Source organism: Haliotis rufescens, unplaced genomic scaffold (assembly GCF_023055435.1).
Source record: "Haliotis rufescens isolate VD_foot unplaced genomic scaffold, xgHalRufe1.0.p SCAF_26, whole genome shotgun sequence".
Classification (NCBI taxonomy): Eukaryota; Metazoa; Mollusca; class Gastropoda; order Lepetellida; family Haliotidae; genus Haliotis; species Haliotis rufescens.
Window position 1 is genome coordinate 8,647,374 of NW_025963957.1, and position 17,643 is coordinate 8,665,016.

The following is a 17,643-nucleotide window of genomic DNA, read 5'->3' on the forward strand; positions in this document are numbered from 1 at the left end:
AAATGTTACTGCTGATTAGACGCCAAGGGTGAAACATGACTGGCTGTGGGGTTGTGATCGGTTTTTATTCAGATTCAGAGATGTTGACATGGAGAAATGTTGAAATGTTGAAATGTAGAAATGTAGAAATGAAGAAATGAATGGCCCTATTTGTGGAATTGAGCCATGTAATTAAATGTGGTGACTCACACTGGATGACCCTAGATTGCCTGTTTAATCCTGTTGCCACCTTGTTGTTGCCTCGTGTGCTGTGCTGTGAACAAAACCAAATGTCAATCTAATCTAATCTAAAACCACAAACGTTAGAATACTGCCACCAACCATCAATATTTTTAACAACCTTTTTATGACTTATACATTATTTTTATTCTTATTTGACTTTAAACCATAAAATATAAAACACAATGTTACATCCAATAATTGTAAAATAGATATGTACAAAGAAACCAAATTAAGACATTAAAATACCATCCAAACGCCACTGCCACACATTGATCAAGTCTTGAGACCACATGCCATACCTCATTTGGCACGTTGCCGCATCCACAAGTTTCAGCATTGTTACGTGTGGATCCACTAAACAGTTTCCATACATAACAAGGAGAGATCACACAACAATTTAAAAATAACTTAATACTGGCAGTCTAATCAAGCTTCATATTATTCACCCCGCCCTGATATTGCTGGGATATTGCTAAAAGCGGCGTAAAACCAAACTCACTCACTCACTCATATTATTCACAAACAGAAAAAGCAAGTATCAATCCCAATAAAAACAGTCTTACTTTATGCTGTAATATACCCATCATTTCAGAACAAGATCCAGCTGTTTCATGTAAGTCGCTGATTCTTGTTCTTTAGTTTCTTCACAAACACAAGGGGATTGTGAACACAAGTATTGGTGTCACCGTTGTACTAAGGTACACATCAAAGTGTTGGAGAGCTAGTATCAGGGCCAGAGTCTCTTTCTCTATGGTTGAGTAGTTTCTCTGATGAGTGTCAAATGTTTTGCTAAAGTAGCAAATGTGATGGTCTATCCCCAAATCATCTTCTTGCTGTAGTACTCCTCCTGCCCCTATGTCACAGGCATCAACATAGAGCTTGAAGGTCTTGTTGAAGTTTGGCACAACCAACACTGGTGCATTAGTCAGAATAACTTTGATCTTCTCAAAGGCCTGTTGTTGAGACTTTTCCCTGATAAATTTGAAGTCTTTCTTCAGATGATTGGTCAATAGAGCTGCTACTTGAGAAAAGTTCTGACAGAACCGGCGATAATATCCAGCCATCCCTAAGAATCTCATCAATTCTTTCCTGGTTGTAGGTTCTGGAAACATGTTCACAGCTTCTACTTTGGCCTGGACAGGTTTAACTTCACCTTGTCCCACAACATGTCCTAAATACACCACTGTGGCCTTCACAAATTCACTCTTGGACAAGTTGATCGTGAGTTTAGCACGGGTTAGAGAGTCAAATAACATTCTCGTGGTCTTCATCTGATTATCCCACTCAACTGTAGCCACAAAGACGTCATCAATGTATGCCTCACAATGGTCAATACTTGCTGTAATGGTGTTGATAAGTCTTTGAAAGGTAGCTTGGGCATTCTTCAATCCAACAGGCATCACATTATACTGATATAAGCCTTCTGGTGTGACTAGACCTGATACTTACTTTGCCCTATCTGTTAAGGGGATCTGCCAGTATCCCTTCAATAAATCAAACTTGCTTACATACCTAGCATTTCCTATCCTATCAATACAATCGTCTATTCTAGGCATTGGGTAAGAGTCAGATTTGGAAAGGGCATTAACACATTTTTAATTATTACATAGACGAATGCTGCCCCCAGCCTTTGGTACAAGAATACATGGTGAACTCCAAGCACTGCTGCTGGGTTCGATGATATTGTCCAACATATACTGAATCTCTGTTCTAAGTTGAGCTAACTTGATAGGATTCACACGATATGCATGCTGCTTGACAGGAGTTGCATCCACTACATCTATGTCATGAACAATACAATCTGTCCTAGATGGCACATCTGGAAATAAATGTGAGTACTCATGAATTAACTCTTCCAGTTCTATCTTCTGTTCACTAGTCACATGTGACAACTTAGCATCCAGATTGTTTAAGACATCAGGTTCTCCATTGCTCTTAGTACAAGAGTCTCTAGTTAATGTGTCCTCCTCAGTTATCTCCACTGTGTCTATAGTGCTAACACTCACAGTCTGTGACACACTTTCAGCACAACTATCAAAGTAAGTTTTCATCATATTAATATGACAAACTCTTTTGGACTTTCTCTGATCTGGAGTCTCTATGACATAATCTGTGTCACTCAATTTCTTGTGTACAAAGTAAGGACCATAGTACCTAGCTCAAAGTGGGTGTACTGGTATTGTTAAAAGAATGAGGACTTTATCACCTGGTGCAAACTCCCTGTGTTCTGCCTTTTTATTATACCAGGTTTTCATCTTCTCTTTGCTAACCTGCAAGTTTTGCTTTGCCATGCTATAAGCCTCAATGAATCTCTCTTTAAAGTTTGAAACATAATCTAGCAAACTGATTTCCCTGTCATCATCTAACCACTTCTCTTTTGGGGACTTTAATGGTACCCGAACTGTACGTCCAAATACCAACTCAAAAGGACTGAAGCCCAGTGACTCCTGCACAGATTCCCTAGCTGCAAACAACATGTATGGAATCCCTTCATCCCAATCTTTCTGATAGTCCTCACAATAAGCCTTTAGCATGTTCTTCAGAGTTTGGTGGAACCACTCTAAAGCACCTTGTGACTCGGGATGATATGCACTTCAACTATACTGAGTGATACCCAACTGATACATAACCTGCTGAAATATTCCAGACATATAAAGTTAGATCCCTGATCTGATTGGATTGACTTTGGTAGCCCAACTAGAGTGAAGAACTTAATTAAAGCCTTGATAATGAGAGGAGCCTTAATATTCCTCAGTGGAATAGCTTCTGGAAAACGTGTTGATGCACACATTATTGTCAACAAATAGACATTTCCTGTCCGTGTGCGAGGGAATGGTCCGACACAATCTATTATAACCCTGCTAAAGGGTTCTTCAACTGTTGGAATTGGCTGCAAAGGATATTTTGCAATCTTCTTATTTGGTTTACCAACCATCTGACAAGTGTGACATGTTCGACAGAAATTGCGGACATCATTCTGAACTCCTGGCCAATAGAAGTGAGTTAAGATCTTTTGATAAGTCTTGTTAACTCCTAAGTGCCCTGCAAGAAGAGTATCATGCATTAGACTAAGAACTTCCTGTCGAAACACTGGTGGAATGACCATCTGGTGCACTATTGTCCATTCGTCATCTGCTGGAGAGTCTGGTGCTCTCCACTTCCTCATCAAAATATCTCCTTTCAGATAATAACATACTGCCTCCCCATCACTATCTTTTTCTGAAATAGCCTTGTCTCTTAACAACCTAAGTTCTGGATTCATCTTTTGTTCTTCAATAAGTTTCTCCTTAGAAATAACTCCACTTGAATCTTCCCCAAAACTGTACTTATCACCTTCAGATCTAAGCCCTTCAGATAATAATCCGCCCCTTTTATCTGATTCATCCACTTTTCTGACACTAGCAGGTGACATTTCCATATCTTCAATTTCCTCAGGATGACTGATAAAAGTCTCTGATAAATCAATTTCGCCTGTTCTAGGAATGTCAGACTTAGCTTTCTGTTGAGCCATAGCCTAGTAACAGCACACAAAGGTATACATTTAACTCTTCTCTCTCTTCCTGCATATCGCATGGTATCTCACTAACTTTAGGAAGATCAAATACAACCTTATCCTCTGCATACACCTGGCACTAGTAGAGTTGACATGATTCTAACTGTAATACATCCTGTCACCAAATCTGATTTCAAATGGACTATATGAAGAGGTACCTTAATGTAACCACCTCTGGACATAAAAGGTGAATAACCCTTTTCAGAATTAAAGGTTGAGTTATTCACTTGCACATCTTCAGCCTCAAGTCCAGACATTTGCCTTGATATCACTAAAGTCAGAGCATGTTTCACCTGTCCATTCTGATCTTTGTTTTTCAGTTTCAAACATGCACTTCTTACAATATGAACAAACTGGTCCTGAAATCATCATTCTTGTCAACATGGATGTATTGTTTCCCTGAGGAGAACTACTTGCAAAAGCTGACACCTGGTTATTGTTAGGGCCTCTAAATGATGAGTGAGAAAATCCACGACCTGTAAAGTTACGACCTCTGTCATTTGACCATGAAGAATTACTCCCTGTAGCATTTGACTGACTGAAAGAACTAAACCTTCATCTACCATGGTAAGCTGCACTTCACAATGAAGCTTTATGTGTAAGTGCATAGTCATCTGCTAGAGTAGCTGCTTGTTCTAATGATTCATCCAAATAAGTTTTAATGTCACATGGAATACACCTTTTGAACTCCTCAACTAGCATAAGTTGTTTCAACTTCTCATAGTCTTTGTTTATCTCTTTTGAGGAACACCATCTATCAAACATCATAACCTTGGTTCTGGCAAACTCAACATAAGTCTGCCCTTCATGTTTTCTGCAGTTTCTAAACTTTTGACGATAGGCCTCAGGAACTAACTCATAGGCACTCATATGACACTCTTAGCCACCTTGTAATCAGAGCTCTGCTCAATGGATAAAGCTGCATAAACTTCCTGAGCTTTGCCTGTTAGAACACTCTGAATAAGTGTAGTCCATGCTTCTAACGGCCATTTCAAATTAGTAGCTAACTTTTCAAAGTGCAAAAAGAACTTGTCTACCTCGTTTTCATGAAAGGGGGGTATAAGTTTTACAAATTTTGCCACATCAAATCCCTCCTCCTTCTCACCAGTTAGACTCTGCTGCTTTATCTTAAGTTCTAGCTCTAATTTCTGAATATCTAATTGCCTAGATCCCAGTTCTCTCTCTGTCTGCACTAACCTGTATTACTTCAGATTTCTTCAAAGCAAGGATACCTTCTACACTAATTGTCTCTACAAAATCCTTCACTTTGAACTCCATGGCTACTAACTGTTGTGCTTTCTCTATTTACAACAATTAAGATCAATAAACAATTTGAATTTGGAATGGAAAAGCATTGGAAGTAAGTAAGTGTTTTAGTTGCACAACATTCATTATTTTTCTCCCTTTATCAAGCATTCCAAATAATGAAATGAACGATCCCGGACGAGCCCCAAATTTGTTACATGTGGACCCACTAAACAGTTTCCATACATAACAAGGAGAGATCACACAACAATTTAAAAATAATTTAATACTGGCAGTCTAATCAAGCTTCATATTATTCACACACAGCAAAAGCAAGTATCAATCCCAATAAAAACAGTCTTACTTTAGGCTGTAACATCCCATCATTTCCGAACAAGATCCAGTGGATGTTTCATGTAATCCATAATTCACCTTAGTTCACACATTGCCGACATGGCATACACAATTAAAGTTTCAAATCTTGCCGACATGGCATGTCAGTTAACACCTGAATCCGACCTGGGAACTGACCACTTTGTCTACCTGTCGAGCAATAACCAAGCCACAATTGCATAACATCAGCCTACATACTTGGCTGTGAGCTTACCAGGGCTTGCATCTAGACAATGTGAAGTGAAGTGTGTAAATGGTCAGTGTTGATCACTGGCAATCTGTACACAAGCAACATAATATATAAAAAGGTTTGAATATACATTACATGAAAACAAAGTACATTTAATATATTCTTCATGAAAAGTAAATATACATATATAATGGATTCTCATAACAGCATGTTAACGCCCATGCCCACACTGCGAGAGCAACAAGAGACTTCCTCAAGCAGAATGGCATCAGAACCATGCAGTGGCCTGCCCTCAGTCCCGATTTAAATCCCATTGAGCACCTGTGGGACGTCCGACCAAGGGAATTATGTCAGGCGTTCCTCAGAGTGTGGGCTCAAGTGCCTATGGCCTTCATCAACTGCCTTATCCATTCCATGTATCCACGTGTCACGGCAGTCGTCAATGCACATGGCGGTCACATGAGATACTGACTAGTGATGCCATTTTCTCAGAGACTAGTGTTGTGTTTCACTTAAAGAACATTTGACACTTTAATTTCAACCTTGATGATCAGTTTTGCCAAGTTTCATCTTTTTAAAGGGGCACTGATCTAAAGCAATTCCCCGGTACTGGTTGTTGCCTTTGTTATTGTTTTTCCCGTGAGTACCCGGATGGTAAAGCAGAAACCTAGACTAGTTTGCAATTTCGTAAGCGCATTTGTTACTTTTATTGATAGTATAAGGGCATATGGTCACATTGATCAACAAAATGAAATACAGTTTTGGAAATAATAAGGAAATGTACATATCTTTGTGGGTAGCATCGGTAATGGTGAAGAAGTTTTGATAAGTCCCTTGCTTGGTAACTGTGCGTTTTCGTTTACACTATTTTGACTTGCAACACAAAGTAAGTATTTCTCCTGAGCATTGCTTATTTTATCATGTTTATATTTTTACAGTCAAATATTGCAAAATTTTCACTGAGAGGATTTATTAAACGCATTAATATTCAGTTATTTTACAAATTGACTGAAAAATATGCCCATATGTATTATTATTCCAAACATTTTTATGTTTAATATCATCACCAAGAGACTGAAAATGTTAGGATGAAAAGTACATTTCTATATTGTTTGGCTTCTAATCCTACATAATAATCTATTGTGATGGTTTTAGGCCCTTTTGATAAATTTTAGTCAATGGACAGATTTTTCAGTCAAAATGACTGAAATATTTACACATTTTATATGAATTGCCTGAAATATATACGTGCTTACCAGGGATTCGGAAATATTTTTTGGCCAATGGGACATTTGCATTTGGCCACACCAACCTCATATCTGAGGTGTTGAAGGTTCATGCATGAATAAATGAATAAACTCAAGTGCCTTTTTCATAACATATATACATGATATACATACAATTTATTAACAATGCAATGACACAGATCTGATAATACAATTTCAACCTATCGTGATGTTGGTTTGACTAATTTCGCTATGGAACGGTTTCGCAGTAAAGCTGTCAGTTTCGTCTATCCTTTCAGCATTGCATCGTAGGTGTTGGGTCAAAATCAAACAAGTTTGGTCCACAAAGCGATATACGCATAAGTCTGTCCAGTGTCTCCGTCGTTAGTCTACATCTCAGTCGCGTCTTAATGAGGTTTTGTTTAGAAAAAACCCTCTCACACTCTACACTGGACACGGGCAAAACACGACCGATCTCCATGAGGTTAATAATATTTGGGAAGTTACCGGCCAATTTGGAAGCATGCGCTTTACTCAGCAGCTGTCCATGTGTCAACTGTCTGTAGTTGTTGAAGATTAAAGGCCGAAATATTCCCCATTCTCGTTCTAATTTGTCTTTGTCGATTGGGGTATGTCCTTCTCGTCTGCTGCCATAATGGATACCTAACCTAGAAATACTCTTGTCCCCATACGTCGAAAGGTCACTGGCATTGTATATGGGCGATCTGAATGGGCATAACCCTCTATGGTAAAGTACCGGTGCCAATGCAAAAGGGAAACTCCTTGAAGACTTAATTTTGAATAATGATTTAGGTATCTTTAATGATGGCTCTGCCACATATTTACATCCCGCTACAGGAGCTTATTCTGCACTTGATCTGTCACTTACAGATTCAAACATTTACAACGAATTTGAATGGTCGGTCCATGATGACCTATGTGGAAGAGACCATTTCCCCACAATACTTTCAGCTATTAACCCAACTGATAATCCACCTGCCACAAGGTGGAATTTAACCAAGGCCAACTGGCCATTATTTCAAACATTTTGTACTGACAAACTGAAATCTGACTTTTTTTATAAATGTCCCTGACCCTATTCAGTTGTTCACAGACAAACTGAATAATATTGCTGATATGACTGTTCCTAAGTCCTCTGCTAAGCCACATATTCGTAAACCATGGTTTACTGAGGTCTGAGGATTGCAAACAGGCTAGGAAGTGTAGAAAAAAGGCTGAAAAATATTGTTCCCGCCATCCTACAGTCCATAATTTAAATAAGTTGTGCCAAGACTCAACCTACATTTAAGCAAAATCGGCGACAGTCTTGGAAGAATTCTGGTGTTCATCATCTTAAAAATGATCATGGTATACTAACAGATAAAGTTGACATTGCAAATAAATTGGGTGAAACTTTAGCTCAACATTCTTCATCATCCAATTATGGTCCCCAATTTTGGAAGCATAAAAATCAACAAGAAAAGAAAACTATTAACTTTAATTCTGATAATGGTGAAGTCTACAGTGAAGTTTTTTCACTACATGGGCTCAATACTGCCCTGGCGCAAGCCCATGATACCACAACAAGAGCTGATAATACCCACTGTCAGCTCCTCAAACAATTCATGTCTAGCGACGATTCTTAATATTTTTGATGATATTTGGACCACAGGACACTTCCCTTCTTGTGGCACAATGCCATTGTTATCCCCATACCAAAACCTGGTTGGGATCATACCAACCATCTAACTATGGTCAATAATAGACTAGTATGGGTTTTAGAAACCAATAATCTTATTACCAATATTCAATGTGGTTTCCGCAAAAATCGGAGTACTATTGACCATCTGGTTCATTTAGAATCCTTCATTAAAAATTCCATTGTAAATGACCTGCATGCTGTATCGATATTTTTCGATCTTACAAAAGCTTGTGATACAATATGGAAACATGGTATTTTAAAAGATTTAGATGACTTTGGTTTGAGAGGCCGTTTGCCGACAGACATTTTCAAGTTCGTGTCGGATCAACCCTGTCTGATCATTATAATCAGGATCAGGGGGTTCCACAGGGCAGTATTTTGTTACGTTGTTCAGTATAAAAATAAATAGTTTATCAAAAGTATTAAATGACGCAATCGATGGGTCATTGTTTGTGGATGATTTTAATATCTCATGTCGTGGTAAAAGTTTGCATACTATTGAGCGCCAATTACTGTTGTGTCTTGAGTTTTCACATACCAAGACCAATTATATACATTTCTGTCGGAAATATAAACACTCCAATTAAGGTTGTAATGGAAGCCAAATGTTTGGGATTAATTTTCGACCACCATATGACTTTTTGGCCACACATAACATAACCCTGAAAGTCATCTCAAATTCAAAGTGGAGAGGGGATCAAACAACCCTCCTTTACTTATATAGATCATTAATCTGCTCCAAATTGGACTATGGCCCTATTGTGTATGCTGGAGCTTGCAAGAGTAAATAAAAACAACTAGATTCAATCCACCATCAAGGACTTAGACTATGCCTTGGTACTTTTAGAACTTCTCCTGTTGACAGCCTCTTTTGCGAGGCTGATGAACCTTCTTTGAAAGAACGCTGTAATAAATTGTCTCTTCAATATCTCACTAAATTTCACTCCAATCCTGCCTATGACTCCCGTTTTTTCTTCCTTATATGAAGAAATGTTTCAGAGAAAACCAAAGCTTGTTCCACTTGGAATTTCGGATGAAATCACATATTTTTGTTGCAAGTATAAATCTAGATATTGTCTCTCCATATCGGCTCATGTCTACTCCTCCCTGGCAGCTGATGAGGCCCGAAATTGACGTCTCCCAAACCCTTCTTACTAAATCTGACACAAATCAACTAATCTATCAACAGGAATATGTTCAACTAAGAAATGAATATGACACTCACCGTTCAATCTTTACTGATGGATCCATTGACGGTGGCAAAGTAGCAAGTGCCACTGTCGTTGGATCAAAACATTTATCATCTAGAATACCAAACAATAGCTCTATTTTCACTGCTGAGGCCAATGCTATCCTTACAGCCTTGGTATACATTCAAAGACATTTTATCATCTATTCTGATTCTTTATCTTGTCTTCAGGCACTGAAAAATGTCTCTTCTTACATCAAATTAAGCCAGCTATCGGTTACACCTACTTGGGTTGTCAGTCCAGATTTGAAGAGGTCATTTTACGATGATGTGGTATTGGCCATTCAAGATACACACACGAATATCTCTTAAAAGGTGAGGATCCTCCGTTTTGTATACCTTGTGATGAGAGAATCACAGTCAAGCATGTACTGCTTGACTGTATTGTCTTTTCCATAACAATGGATAAATATTTCAAAGTTTCAAAGCCGTTTAGGCTGCCTGTACAAAGTTTCTTTATGTATGGGGAAGGATTTTACCACTACTTCATTCAGTTTCTAACATTAGTAAGGGTTTCCTTGATTCATACAGAATGTTGTTGATTGTTATTTCTTATCAATAACTTCATTGAAAATATCCCTAATGATTATGTACCGGTCAGTATGCTTCTGTATGTGACAATAATATTTAATACCATGTTCATTATGACAACTATATTTGGAGGGTTATGAATTAATTTGTAAATAAGATGGTACATAAAAATTACAAGAACCCGGCAAACAGGCCTATGAGAATCTAAAAACATTAAAAGGGAAAGTTAAAAGCATTTGTTGGCACAGCAAATGTAATGGAGTCCTGTTTAACAGTATACAGTTACAGATGCATGGACTGACAAATCAAGGCTTGTTACATGCCATAGAATTGAACTGTTGCTGGGACATAATGGGGCTATTGTGGTGGCAATACATTTTCTAATTAACACCTGTCACAAGGGAAACGCATTTTGGTTGGTGCTCAGGGATGGTGTCATGCAATTGGTGTATTCTCGAAATAACATTCAACAAAATATCTACCAGGTCTTGTGCTGTTCATGGTATTTGGCATGACTGAACATGTCAAAAGATAATTAGTTATGCTGTCCGACCGTGGGAGGATTGAGGCATGAGTACTTGGTCTAAGTAAATTAATTACAATTCGTTCTTAAATAAATCATAGTACCTAATGAATTTGATCATTTACAAGAAATTAGTGACTGAATGGTTTAATACATTGCATTTAAGATAGCCTTAAATTATTTTAAGTGAGAAATCAAACATAATGTTATAACACAGGATTCCAGAGAAATATACATCTGAAACATTCTAGTTTACAAAAAGCGTTAAATTTATAAATGAATAAGGCAAGCAGGGATCACTCGTCCAGAAATTATTATCACTTATATCACAATAGTTTGTTTAAAGCATATTTATCCTAATAATTTTTAAACTAGATTGGCAAACAAGCCGCAGGCTAATTTGAATGCCGCTCCAGAAACACAATACAATTATTAATAATGACATGGTGATTTGGGTATGTAGTACAAAAATATGGTCTCTTATCAACATTTAGGTGTTTCATTGAAATGAAATAAATAATATTAAGTCTAATCAATGTCACCCATTATTGTCAGTCATATATTTAACCATTTAAACTAAATTGGGCATATTTAATAATAAAGTTATGGTACAGTTTGTTTGGTATCCAGTGTTATCCTATGCCCCTGTGATTGGAGGGGGAATAAGCTGACCCCTGGAGAAACAAAGCAGACCTGCCTGTGTAAAATAAAATAAAGAAGAATAAGAGAGTTGAATTTTATTTATTAAGTACAATGACCAAATATAACATATCATAGTAGAGTCAACAAGCAATATTTATCAGACACACGCATTATTCCAATTAAGGACTGAGGTCAGGTGATAGTTCAACTATCACCTGACACGAGGACGAGGACCAGGACACAATGCATGTATGTGTATGAACACTTGAAGATGTATGTGCATAAATGCATGAGGTTATTAGAAACATATTTGTGTGTTTTTTCGTCAAGTAAGATTGATCTTTTGCAAAAGTTTATGTAGCCCGGACGTTATTGTTAACTACTTTGATGGCTGCGACTGCTGGGACCATCAGAATACGACTTGGCATTCGGGGAACAGCTCTCAAGTGGATCCAGTCCTACCTGTCTGACCGGACCATGTCTGTTAAGATCCATGATCGTCATTCTACAACATGCAAAAGTCACTATGGTGTACCACAAGGTTCAGTCCTTGGACCTCTGCTATTCACAATTTACATCCTGCCAATTGGAGATATCATCCAGAAACATGCTCTTAACTTCCACCTCTATGCGGACGATAACCAGATCTACATTTCCTTTAAAACTTCCGAACTGTCTCTGAACCTCACCGCCCTTGAGCGCTGTATTGATGACATACGATCCTGGATGAGCTTCAATTATCTCGAACTCAATGAAGAGAAGACTGAGTTTTTAATCCTTGGTTCGCGACAGCTGGATTACTTCAATGCATTGTATGCTAATCTTCCCATGAAAGCCATATCAAAGCTACAACGCATTCAGAACTCTGCAGCTAGATGCATCTCTAAAGTTCCAAGATCCAATTACATCAGTCCTGTCCTCAAAGCACGACATTGGCTTCCAGTCTCCTTTCGTATAAACTATAAGATATGTATCATCACTCACGACTGCCTCAACAACAGCGACTATCCAGACTATCTCAAAGATCTTATATCCCTGTACTCTCCAGAGCGTGCTCTCCAATCCTCTGGTGGAACTCTACTGTATCAGCCTCTGTCTACTTCTGCTATGTCAGACTGTGCCTTTTCCTTTTGCAGTCCACAGTTATGGAACTCTTTGCCTTTGAATCTGAGAAACTCTGCGTCTAAGGAAACGTTTAAGTCTCTCCTCAAAACCCACTTCTTCACCTCAGCTTTTCAATAGATCTCCTGATTGTTGGCATATGTACATAGACATTACATTTTAACCTTGTCACAGCGCCAGTGAGCAACTGTCGATGGATATTAGGCGCTTTACACATCAATTATTATTATTATTGTTATTATTATTGTTATTATTATTATTATTATTATTATTATTATTATTATTAATACAAATAGGGTGAGATATACATGCACAAAATAATTCCTACCTGCTTGTTTACTCCGATCAATGCTTATTAACAAACAATTGGGCAACAGGACATTCAGCCTTTTTCTGAACAAAAGCCACTACACTCAATTTGCTCGACAAATAAGCCAGTTACACACAATTAAATAACATGTGGGTTGGATATTAAAAACCAATGTTACAATATAACTCTACAGAGGTGCCAATTTCGTGCTAATTTCAACACACCTTATCAAACAATGGAGCGTCAGCATGCAAGTTGCTTAGCCAATCAAATGAATATTTGTTGACAAAAAAGAAGGCAATGATTAAAATCCGGGGAATGTCAGTTTTACCAAAAGAATGTAGAGAAACGGGATGGAAGTGATACAACACACAGGATTTATTAGATACAATGTGATAAGTGTGTGACAACAGATACAAATATTTACCACAGTATATATGGTTACATTTTTATGATTATTCAGATAGAAACTGTTTTTAGACATACATGTACAACAGTCGAATTACACTTCCCACATGTTTTTAAAGTAATTTTTATGTGATTTAAAGGGTACTTCAAAATTCACCCTCTGGATTAAGCCTCAACACACACACATTCACCATGTAGTTATTCCAATGACAACACGCGGCACGCTGATGTTCAAAACAATTTACAAAAGTTCACTGTGCTGATCTCATTAATCACTCACTGTTGCAACATAGGAAAGGGTAAAAACTGGTTATATCCCAGTTAGACGTCCCATTAGTTAGACGTCCCAATTGTTAGACATGTTTATTTAGGCAAAGAGGGAATATAGGTGTAATGGATCAGTCCTAATTAGATTAAAGTACTGGGTAGGGATAGGGGACTCACAGTTTAGGGATTATATATGTTACAATTTCGTTTAATTAACCTAAATGACCTTACTCTCAGCACAGGTTCAATAGGCATGAGATTAACTATGTAAACTATGGAGAAACTTAATTGTCTTACTGTATGATCAGTTGAAGGAGTTGAGTTTAGATTATCTACTCATCAAACAAATAAAAATGATCTTGGGGTACGTATCATTATCAGTATCGATATGGCTGGTTCAAGGAAAGTAGAGTACATCACCTCTCGGCGTGGAAGTGAGCAGTTGATATTAGATGGATATATTTACAACAGAAACCGCGAGAGGCAAACCTGCACACATTGGAGATGTGTCGTCAAGACATGCAATGGGAAATGTACGACTGTCCGTGACTTTCTTTGCAATCAGTCGGACCATAACCATCCGCCTGAAGATGAAACCAGAGTGAACTTTGTCAGCAATCTTCGCAAAAGACCGCGAGAAGAAACCACACCGATGCGGGCATTGTACGAGGAGCAAGTCACTCAAGTAGATGAAGCCAACATGCCAGCGATGCCATCATTTCAGAGCGTGAAAAGTGCACTTTACAGGTAAATATCATCCCGTATTTTTGACTTGGTTAGAATTTACTTCTTTTTTTTAGGTCCCACATAACTTGTTTCTCTCTTAAACATTTCAAGTTAATGAAATCATTATCAATATTTCATGTAACATATGTGTAACTGTTCCTTTGCTCTTGTTCAGGCGTTACATTCCAGTGTTACCCAGGTCGCGGTCAGCAGTAGACATTGAAGACAAATGGTCAGAGACAACAGATGAACGTCCCTTTCAACTGTTCAGCGACGGCGACGATGACAAGATCCTGGCTTTCTCCACTGCAGAACAGATACAAGCCCTCCAGAAAGCTGACACCATTTACATGGATGGTACCTTCACAGCATGTCCAGGTTTATGGGATCAAGTATACATCATTCATGCCAGAGTTGGTCCCAACACCTTCCCTCTAGTGTTCGCCCTTTTGCCAGATCGCCAAACAACAACCTATGGCCGGCTTTTTCGACAACTGAAGACTCAACAGACCTCTGTCACCTAGCACACTTGCTTGTAAAGTGTCATTAAATGTTAAGTATAATATTAAAGTATCTATTTAAAGCTGCTTTCCTTTTTTGTCAGATCTTATCTGGACTATTCCATTTTAAAGTCTGAGGTAACAAGCATGAGGATTAGTGTGCACTCAGCCGTTTAAAGTGTTGTTATAAGCTGTCTAACTATTGGGACGTCTAACTAATGGGAGGACACCTAAAAACTTACTAACAAGGTAAATGTTTGTTTAACAATTAATGTTAAATTGACGAGGTTGGAAGTTGGATCCTAATGGGCGATCTTTTTCAATTATCTTCCCTTCACTAACCCGATAGGTGCCCTGACCCGGACTAAACAGTGGATGTGGTATGCGAGATACGAGCAGTACAAGTTACAATCACACGTATAGACAGTTAACCAGTATAGCCTTCACCTCTATCAGCAATGGTCACACTGGTGTATGGGCAGTATACCTTTTAGCCCAAACAATGATCTATCTGTTGTCATGTCTGTGAATAGATGTTCCGCGATTCAGTGATACATCAGGGATGACTACGCCTGCTTATACTGTATAGTTAACCACTAGACAGCCGTTCAAAGCGAGGTGATGAGATCAGCTGACTGTTCATTCGAGGTTGCTTTGTTGACATTTTGCAATCAGTACTGAAAGTGATGGCCTTGATTTATGAATATCACACTTTTAAAAATTAAGTAGATTTTGTATACATACCCATATCTATGTTGAAGTATTGCTTAGCAGGCTACAATCACGTATTTCAGTACAGTGGTTAGGCGAAGCGGTACATGAAATGTGAAGGTCTTATGCAACGTTAAGTTGCCAGTAGCCTAAATATTGTGCATTTTGACAGCAACACATGTAAGTATGTATCATGTATATAACTGAGAGAAGTGAGAAATGTTTTCAAGAAATTGTAAGAGAAATGGGCACTGACAAATTATGTCATCAACTAGACATCATAATACAATGTTCAATATAAAAGAATGGAAATCACTGAAATCAATTTTGATTTTTAAAGGGTTAATTGGTGCATGTTATATAAAAGGATTTTATGTATGAATGGTGGCTGCTTGTTACCAAATACTACCATAATTATATTTAAAAATGATAAATGAAAGGTATATGTTATTATGGCCTTTAGTAAATTTTAAAACTTAGAAAATTATATTTTTTTCAGACACAGAAAACCCTATATATTAGTTTAAATACATATCCAAGAGTACTTTTACCATATACATTTTTTATAAATCAAAACAATATATTCATACTACTTTTCAAATTCTATGATGTTGATTGTATTAACATTGCAGTGTCTGCACTGATTGCTTTGACAATCATCAGATGAGTGTAATAGGGATAGAGCTCATTCATAATTTCATTAGGCCTGGCTTTCAATGATTCTTTATTCTAAACTGATGTCCCAAATTCCCACTTAAACTTATTATTAATGTTATTCTTTGTTCCCTTTACACCAACAGGTATCTGCATTGCACAATGACTGTTATCAGTTTATTTGATGTCTTGGTATACTTGTACATGTGTGCTAGTATTAGATTACACATGAAGGACTTTTTAGCAGTCATTATCTGTAACTGAACTGCATACTATGTCAATACAGATAAGTAACATATAAAGGACTCTAGTATACTTTCATGTTTGAAGAACCACTCAGTTCACTGTGGGAACATATTTAATTACTTACATAAGTTACTTAGATCTTCTTAAGATCAAAATAGATCCAAATTAAAATGAGGAGATTAAATTATGCAGAGTGAATCAGTCACCATACAAATTGGGCCTGATTATAGACACTGACTGTAGCATATGTAAGTATAATCTGTTATATGCAAAAACAAAAACATAAATAAATGCATTTATCTACATGGAATGATTGTGGTGTTTAATTTGCAGAAAATGTGATGATAAACTTTCTAAAATCATATTTTCTATATAATAATAATATCTAATAAATAGACTTAATACTAAAGATGGCTTGAAGAAGTGTTGAATGAAATTCAGGATACACAGCTACAGCAGGATAGTGTATGGCTTTGTATGGGAAATAACTTGTCAACATATAAATAGATATTGTGTTACTAAAACAAGAAGATAAAACTATGATTTACATCTATTTATGTATTATACACATCTTGTGGGGCAGTCAGTATGATTTGTTGTTTGTGGGGACAAATATCTGTATCAGAATTCTGTAAGAAATGATGGATCAATGAATGATAACACTTAAAGTGGGACACATTTTACAAGAAGCAGAATAATATGGGTAAATCTCTTATTTCAAAGTATGCTGACTGATATGTATATTGCAACTGAGAAACTGACTGTGTTGAGGAGAGATAAAGAAAAATAAAACAAAACATTGTTTCAATTCATGTAACATGAACAAATATAAATGCCACATGCTCTGCGGAAATCAGACCGTGGCATTCTTTGCAAGCTCAGAAAATGGATTCTGACACATGAAGCATTGCAATCGTCAGTGTAGGCATTTTGTTCATTCGAGCAATACACACCTTCCCTTCGTGGTCATAGACCAATATTCGTGGTCTTTATAGATACTAGTTGGACCAATATTCATGGTCTTTATAGATACTAGTTGGACCAATATTCATGGTCTTTATAGATACTAGTTGGACCAATATTCATGGCCTATATAGATACTAGTTGGACCAATATTCATGGTCTTTATAGGTACTAGTTGGACCAATATGCATGGTCTATATAGATACTAGTTGGACCAATATTCATGGTCTTTATAGATACTAGTTGGACCAATATTCATG

At 37.3% G+C, this 17,643-nt stretch overlaps 1 protein-coding gene across 1 annotated transcript; it reads left to right on the forward strand.

Annotated features, from left to right (window-relative positions):
- Positions 1–13,887: 13,887 nt before the first annotated feature.
- On the forward strand, positions 13,888–14,833 carry LOC125383690. The gene is made up of 2 exons (XM_048402394.1): positions 13,888–14,330; positions 14,485–14,833. Exons 1-2 carry the CDS (start codon positions 13,972–13,974, stop codon positions 14,831–14,833), a joined length of 708 nt encoding a protein of 235 aa, XP_048258351.1. The 5' UTR covers positions 13,888–13,971.
- Positions 14,834–17,643: the final 2,810 nt, after the last annotated feature.